An 8,670-nucleotide genomic window follows, 5' to 3' on the forward strand; every position below is an offset into this window, starting at 1 on the left:
TTGTTAATTTACATGAAATGGTTGTTCAAAATTACCTTAACTGTTTTGTTAATTGTATATTTTTATTTGCTGCCGTGAGGTCTGCTGGGAATAATACTACATGCTGCTGTGTTTCTTTCCTTAGCTGTAATTTTTTCAATTGGTTAGCTACTGTGAGATTGACATGCTGCTGGTCATTCCATCCTTGGCTGTATTTTTTTTTCCATTAGGTAGCTAGCTAGATGCTCATGTATGTCATGTGCTGAATTTTTAACTTGGTGTTAAATATTACCAATCAAGGGCCTCCTGTTTCATACAAGTTTAGTGAAAATGATGATGTGCTTGCTTATTTAGTAAGCAATTGCATTTAAGATTCAGTTTATGCATCCCTGGGGAAGTCACTGATAAAATCTTAAATGTTTGTTGGTTAAAATATTTTCTTAACATGTAGGTTTGAACTCATATGGCTGGGAAACAACACAGATGGAATGGCCTTGATTACTTATTTTTGAAGTGCGACTTTTGATCTAGATATTTCTATTCGAGCACCTTTTTGTTGTGCTTTACATACATTATCAGCTTCTGTTGCAGCTGTTTACTTAACCTTGGCATGTTCTACAACTAAGAGTTTGATTGGTCAAATGAAAAGTTGCTTACATTGATTAATCACCATTCAGAACAAGTTTTGTGTAATTAGAATCATTGGATGCATACTGTTTTTTTGTCACAGCCTGAAATTCAATTGGTTTCATCTGTATGTCAAAACTCCAAAACATCATTTACCCAGATTGATTTTTCAAGCTATGTTGTGAAATCACAGTACTGTAATGATATCATGCCTCAATTGAAGTTTGTTATGAATAGCTCCAGTGCAAGTTGAAATTCAATGTTTTTGTTGCCTTAACTATTCTGTGTTTTCGTACTGATGCTGATGCTTTGTTTTCGTACTGAGCTTGCTGGTCATCCTACTGCTTCAGAAACTTGGAACTCTGTTTTTATTGGAAATGACATGCTGCTGTGTTTCTTTCATTTACTAGAATTTAGCTACTTGTGAGGTCTGAAAAAGCAAGCTCTTTTGCAGTCACTGTTTGTGTTTTTTCATTGTTGCCGTGAGGTGATGGGACAAATGTTGATGCTGTTTCTTACTTTTCTTTGTTGCTGGTCATCCTACTGCTTCAGAAACTTGGAACACTGTTTTTATTGGAAATGACATGCTGCTGTGTTTCTTTCATTTACTGGAATTTAGCTACTTGTGAGGTCTGAAAAAGCAACCTCTTTTGCAGTTACTGTTTGTGTTTTTTTCATTGTTGCTGTGAGGTGATGGGACAAATGTTGATGTTGTTTCATACTTTTCTTGGTTGCTGGTCGTCCTACTGCTTCAGAAACGTGGAACTCAGTTTTTATTGGAAATGAATGGCAGGATGGTGTACATATATGAGATGTGAACTCTGTTTTTGGCAGGATAGTGTACATATATGAGCTGTGAACTTTGTTTTTTGCAGGATGGTGTACATATATGAGCTGTAAAAGTAACATTATATGCTACTTTTACAGCACATGCATACATGTGAATGAATGTACTTATGTTGAAAGATGAAAAATTGTAAAATAGACGTAAAGAGCATTGAAATTTTCTATATAAAGAGGAATGTTTGCATTATATTTTTCAATGAAATAGCTTTCTTCATAACAAGCTTCAAAAAACCTCTCAATTGCACCAAATACAAGCAAGTAGAATACTTCTTTTTTGTTGGCTTTACAGGTATGGAAAAAACTTATGTTGAACTAACTTTTTGATAGTTTTTTTATTGAATGATATTTAATTATTTAATTTTTTTTTTATTAACAACATATAATTTTTTTTCTTTTTTACATGTAAATGAAGTTATGGCTGATCCACGATTTAATGACATATTGAATGAAGATTTCGATTGTAATTATGATACTATAATGAACCGCATTGTAGATCAAATTAATTATCCTTGTGAAGTTAGTGGTGCCTCAGTTGATGGTGCTGGAGATGACAGTAATGGAAACGATTCCGACGATAGTAGTGGCAGTGGCAGTGGCAGTGGCAGTGGCAGTGACAGTGATGGTGACGATGCATTTATTATAAGGAGGCATCTTGATAGGAAAAAATTAATTATTTGCGTAGCTGGAGCTATAAATTATTATTATAATAATTATATGTTTAAAGAACCATGTATGGTTTCATATAACACAGGGATGCGTTGGTTGACAGATGTTTTAAAAGGGCATTGGAAACGAAGTGTTAACATGTTCAGGATGGACGCAACCACTTTTTTGAGTTTGTGCACCGACTTGGAAACGTGCTATGGCTTAAAACCGTCAAGAAGAATGAGCGTTATTGAAAAGGTAGCAATGTTTCTATTTACAATAGCAGTTGGGCGTCAAATAGACAAGTGCAGGAAAGATTCCAACATTCAGGTGAAACTGTTAGTCGATGTTTTAAAGAAGTGCTTAAATCATTACGTTTGTTTGCTGTGGAAATCATAAAACCAGTAGATCCACAATTTACGTGCACACCAAGAGAAATTGCTATGAATCCAAGATTTATGCCACATTTCAAGGTAAGATTAATTTTTTTTATATATATAATTAAGTAGTTTAATTAAGTTGTTCAGAGGAGTATGAAATATATTATAAAAGTTTATATAAGTACTATAAATGCTTTTGTGGCATGTAGAATTGTGTCGGTGCAATTGATGGAACACATGTTCGTGCTTGCGTACCAGCTGCAAATCAAATTCCATTTATTGGAAGAAAAGGTGTACCAACACAAAATGTAATGGCCGCTTGTAGTTTCGACATGCAATTCATGTTCGTGTGGGCAGGATGGAAGGCAGTGCACACGATACTCGTATTTTTTTGGAGGCTATTGACAATAGCAATATCAACTTTCCAAAACCTCCAGAAGGTTGTGATTTTGACTAAATTAAAGATTGGGTAATTGAAGGAATATAATTATTTTTTTTAAGTTTTGTTTAAAATTACAATGTTATTTTTTCAGGAAAATACTATTTGGTTGATGCTGGATATCCAAACGAGTATGGATATTTGGGTCCCTACAAAGGCGAGAGGTATCACTTCCAAGAATTTAGACGTCGTGGACAACCAAGTGGTCGGAAAGAAGTGTTTAATCGTGCACACTCGTCACTACGTAACGTGATCGAACGTTCTTTGGGGTATGGAAACAGAGGTGGAAAATTTTGCAAAACATGCCTGCTTATCCATACAAAACACAAGTTGAGATTGTAGTTGCATCAATGGCACTACATAATTATATTAGAAGGAGATCGCAAGATGATGCAGTTTTTTCGGAGTATGATCGCAACCCCAATTTGATTCCAGATGACTTTTTGCCTGATACTGTTCAGGCTTTCGGCCGTTCAAGGCTCACAGAGGCCTTCACGTATGGATTTTGTACGCGATGGAATTGCAAATAGTTTGATGGAACAATAAAAGAGTACATTAATGTATAACGATTTTTCATTTTGTTATGTAATCATAATTACAAAACACCTATGTTTTTGGAATTATATATATGTGTCTATATATATATGTCCTTTTAATTAATTCCAATCAAAATCCTTTTAATTAATTCCAATCAAATATTTAATTCCAATCAAATATAAAAACACAAACCATAATAAAATTAATTTTTTTTTTGAACCACAGTTTTTACCAAACACAAAATTGCTTTTTTTCCACCACAATTGTTGAACCACAGTTTTGTAACCAAACACCAAAAACTGCTTTTTTTAAAACCACAACTTCAACCACAGTTTTAACCAAACACCAATTTTTTTTAAAATCAACCTCACAAAAAGTACTTTTTAAGAAACTACTTTTTACAAACCGCAACCACAAAAGCTACCACAATACCAAACACACCCTAATTCTGACCAATAGTTTTTGAGGGTTTGGTACCTTTTCGCCTTTTCATCTAAACCCTCACTTCTGTGACTCAAAGAAAAAAATGCAGACCGGACATAAAAGAAAGCAACAGAATGAGCTTAAACCTCGAACCAACAAAAAATCAGCCGAAACCATAAGCAACATTAAAGAAGAAGAGCCATTTCCAACTCACGCTCGACCTACACCTGATGAATGTAGAGCCATATGAGACTCTCTCCTGGCCTTCCACGGCTTTCCTCAAGAGTTTGCAAAGTATCGCAAACAGAGACCCTATTTAATAACTCTACAAGACAAAGAAGAGTCCACCCACTTAATCAACAATTGTGATGAAAAGAATGACAATGGGGTGAAAGTGGAAGAAGAAGAGGAGGAGGAGGAGAGTGTATTGGATGGTTTAGTGAAAACAGTGCTATCCCAGAATACTACAGAGGTTAATTCTCAAAGGGCTTTTCTTAATCTCAAGTCTGCCTTTCCAACTTGGGAAAATGTAAGTTCTTTAAATTTTCTTTTTGTTTTTGTAAATCTTCTTGTCCCTTTTTTATTTACTGTTCTTACAAATCTCGCGCTTTCTTTTGCTTGTAATTGAATTTTTTGGAATTTATGAGTGTTATTGAACTTGGTTTTGATGGGCACAGCTCATTTAATTGATAATAAATGGAAAGTTGGAGCCAATTTGATATGTTTTTGGAGCAACATTTTTCATGTCTTATATATATATATATATATTTTCCCCTCTTACGAGGCTCTTTCTTTGTTTTGGCGTGATAGGTGATTAAACTTTTGTAGAACTTCTTTATTGTTGTTGGAACTGACATTTTTATGCATTGGCTTGGTTTTGGATGGTCTATTGTTGTTTCTGTTTAGGTACTCGCTGCTGAATCAAAATTTATAGAGAATGCCATAAGATGTGGAGGTTTAGCTCCAACAAAGGCTGCTTGCATTAGGAACATATTGAGTTCTTTGATGGAGAAAAAAAGAAGATTATGCTTGGAGTACCTTCGAGATTTGTCAGTCGCTGAAATTAAGGCTGAGCTCTCTCATTTCAAGGGAATTGGGCCCAAGACAGTAATTTTTCTATCAATGACATCATTATGCAATTCTATTAGTTAGCTATTCATCTGCTAATAATTGAAAAACAGATTAGCACTTAAAAATATAACTATTTTGGTAGATATCCATGAAATGTTTTTAACAATGGAAGCCAGCCATTTGGTTTTCATGAAAAAATTTGATTATGCCATCTTCTGTTAATATCTTTTATCTGGTTTCATTGCTTCAACTAGGCTCACGCACATGCTATGGGAATTATATATATCCCACTAATGTCTAATTCAAGCCTCAGTAGCAGTTTTGCTCTTTGATTTGAAATGTACATGTATATAATTTTGCACATACATGTTTGTTGTTGTATACATTGCTGTATGATATTTGTGTTTGCTATATTTGGATTCTCTTTTATGTGATACATTAGTTAAAAAGGAAAGATGTTGGAAATTCTATGATGTTTATTTATGTTTTTTGCCTGGTTTTGTGGGATATAGGGTTTTCTTTAATACTCAATGAATTGTCATTATCTTCAGAAAGGTGGAGTAACTCTCTTTTTTTTCCCCTTGCAAAGGCATCAGCTGAACTTGAAGATTATCATTTCATTTCATGTTGCCTCATTCTAGTTTTTTTTTTTTTTTTTAATTATTATTAGCAAGATAGCAATGTTCTGGCCTTTCCATTCAAATTATATTTAACTCAATCATGTCATATCACAAAAATACAGTTTTGTAATTTTTGGATGCAAACATTTATATTATTTTTCGAGATAGGCATTTTTTGATGAACTTGATTCTTCTTCAACTCTCTTAAACTTATAAGAAAAGGAGTAAGAATATGCTGGGGGAGAGAGTCTTGTACTGTCTGCTAGTGCAGTCCAGTAAAGAAAAGGCTAATAGAGGTGATGGAGGCTGGATTGAAATATGGGAACAATGTAGACAAAAAATTCAGAAACATTGGGCAGTGATTACTGCAAGTTTACGAGTATTGACAAGAGGATACATGGATGATATCTTGCATAAAGAGAAAGGATGAGTATGAAAGCAAAGATAGTTAATTCCTTTTGCCAAGATACGACTGACATGGTTGGACAATATAATTTTGATAACTTATATTGCACTTAAGTCTTAAGTAGTGCTATTTGGTGATCCTTAATATTTATGTAGGCCCAGTTACCCTGTAAGCAGCTTCAGCTTATGGTGTTTAGAGATGGGCACATGGCGAAATAATGGTCACCCAGATGTACAGCCACTGCCTGTCCTGTCCTGGTCTGTGGCTGTTCTGTTCTGATTTTATTTTTTTGATCCAGCAGGCGTGCAAGGATATATTGTAGATCCAAAAGCCTAAGAAAAGTAAACTCCATCTAACACTTTAGGGAGGTGGAACCATGGTACTATAATTGTCCTTGTGATCTCCAGAAGTTGGTTAGTAAGAACGAAACTTTGAAATTGTTATTTGATTATCTGCTAGATTTGGCTGGACTAGTACTGTTTACCAAAAAATTTACCTTTTCATTTGATTATCTTCCCTCCAATCTTGGATAAGGAATGTGAGGACTAGACTATGTGTAAGCTGAAAGGAACTAAACCATGCTATCAGCAATGTTTCCTGTAATCTGAATAGAAAATAAGAGGGCCATATAATATAGTAAAAAACACAAGCTGGTTAACCATCATTTTTTGCTAGAATTAGTATGTTTCTGCATTTAATCACCCAAAAATCAAAGTGTAGAGCTGTTCGATTGGTCGGAACTGTTATTTTATTGCTCACACATTTTGGGGAGCACCTTCGGGTTCTTTCATAGGGATTTTAGCATTTTTCTTTTCTGTAGACTTTGAAAACAAAAAAAAAAAGAAAACAAAGAAGCTAATATTAGTGTTTGCAATTATCAGTTGTCATGCTTTCTTTATTGCCTAACATGCAATTAATTTCACAAACACCCATTTTTACTCCTTAACTTGGGAATCAAATACTCTTTTCTTTGTCTTGAATGAGCACAAGCCCACCTATTTTCATATGCATGTTTTCATGGTTCATGAGAATCTACTGTAAACAAACATTATGTTGCCAGACGTTACTGTTAATTTTCCTTGCCAATTGATTAAAATTGTACTAGATTTGGTATTACATTAAATTTCATTTGTATTGGTAATTTATTTATTTAATTGTATATGTTATTATGGTAAAAACTTTGCTATCTTCAACATTTGTGTTGCTATCCCAATTGATCAGGAAATTAATAATTGTGAAATACACGGCAGGTAGCTTGTGTTTTGATGTTCAACCTTCAGAAGGATGATTTCCCAGTGGACACGCATGTGAGTGTTGTCTTGTTCCTAAGTATTTCAAAGTTTTCATCACAAGATATCTTTTGGACTAGTTCAAACTTCAAACCAGTTTACACAAAAAACTTACATGTTGCAGGTGTTTGAAATTGCAAAGGCCATTGGTTGGGTACCTCCAGTGGCAGACCGCAATAAGACATATCTTCATCTCAATCATCGCATACCAAAGGAACTAAAATTTGATCTGAATTGTCTTCTATATACACACGGTAAGCTTTGCCGTAAATGCACCAAGAAAAGTGGCAGCCAGCAAAGAAAGGAAACCCATGAGGATTCCTGTCCTCTACTAAATTATTGTGATAAATTATCATGAGCAGAATGAACAAAATAGTTTTAGGATTTCCAAAACAGCCATACGCGGCCCTGAAGAGAGAGCATCACTATTCTCTCCTGAATACTTCAAGTTGTAGATCATACTGGTGATTTGCTTGAAAAAACAAACAAGATGGAGGATTTATAACATAGAATCCAGCTATCTATAACACTTTCCTAGATTATGTGTACATATATGATTCAAACATTATAAATGCATGTTCATCTTTTTCTTCCTGAAGCAAGAAGCATTATTGATTGAATAGTTGTGTGAGGTGAGCAGGAAAGATTGTGGCTTATTAGAAGTTATTGGTGGAAGTAGTTATGGATAACATTATAATCAAATGTTTTCAACAGTTCCCAAAAGCTTTAGTGTATTGTCCTACAATTAAGCACAAAAAATTGTCAGCTAATGAAATAAATAGTGGCTGAAAACTTCATATTGTTACAAATGTGCTTCTAGCCATATGCCTGCATTGTGTGAAAGATTGCCCAGATCTTGTTGGCTTCCTTTAGATTGTAGATATGCTTACATCGTTGTCCACCTCTTTTTAATTAAGAAGGCATAATTAAGAACTGATCAGTCAAGATAACAAAGTTAAAAACAAATGGAAATGTCTCTGCATGTAGTGGGAAATCAGTTTATAGATAGTGCAGTCCCAGCTAGCGTCCCCGCATATTTTTGACTTCTTATGTTAGATTAATTATAATTGTTATTAATAGAAACTTTTTTTTTTTTTTTTATCTATAATATTCAATTTAATTATTGAAACTAGAATAAAGATAAAATTTTAAAGACAAATGATTTGCAAAGAAAATTATAAAGTTGTTATAATTATTACATGAATATTGAACTGATATGTATGGGAATTTTATATGAAAAAAATCACTTGTATCTATGTAAAGAATTATGTGACAATTGTGTGAGTAATTCTTAGACTTAAAATTACTAAATTATTTTACATAAATAATATTATATTTGGTCTGGCTATACGTTGTTCTAATCAAAGGTAACAAAATAATAGGCATTGGGTATACTATGAACTATATG

General features: G+C 33.8%; 1 protein-coding gene across 1 annotated transcript; it reads left to right on the forward strand.

The window, feature by feature from the left end:
• The first annotated feature begins 3,968 nt into the window (after positions 1-3,968).
• On the forward strand, positions 3,969-8,198 carry LOC118033444 (putative DNA glycosylase At3g47830). The gene is given in 4 exon segments (XM_035038429.2): positions 3,969-4,405; positions 4,783-4,983; positions 7,224-7,280; positions 7,387-8,198. Coding segments are annotated over 4 exon segments (918 nt in total). The 5' UTR covers positions 3,969-3,979; the 3' UTR covers positions 7,621-8,198.
• Positions 8,199-8,670: the final 472 nt, after the last annotated feature.

This window comes from Populus alba, chromosome 15 (genome assembly GCF_005239225.2).
Source record: "Populus alba chromosome 15, ASM523922v2, whole genome shotgun sequence".
Taxonomy (NCBI): Eukaryota; Viridiplantae; Streptophyta; class Magnoliopsida; order Malpighiales; family Salicaceae; genus Populus; species Populus alba.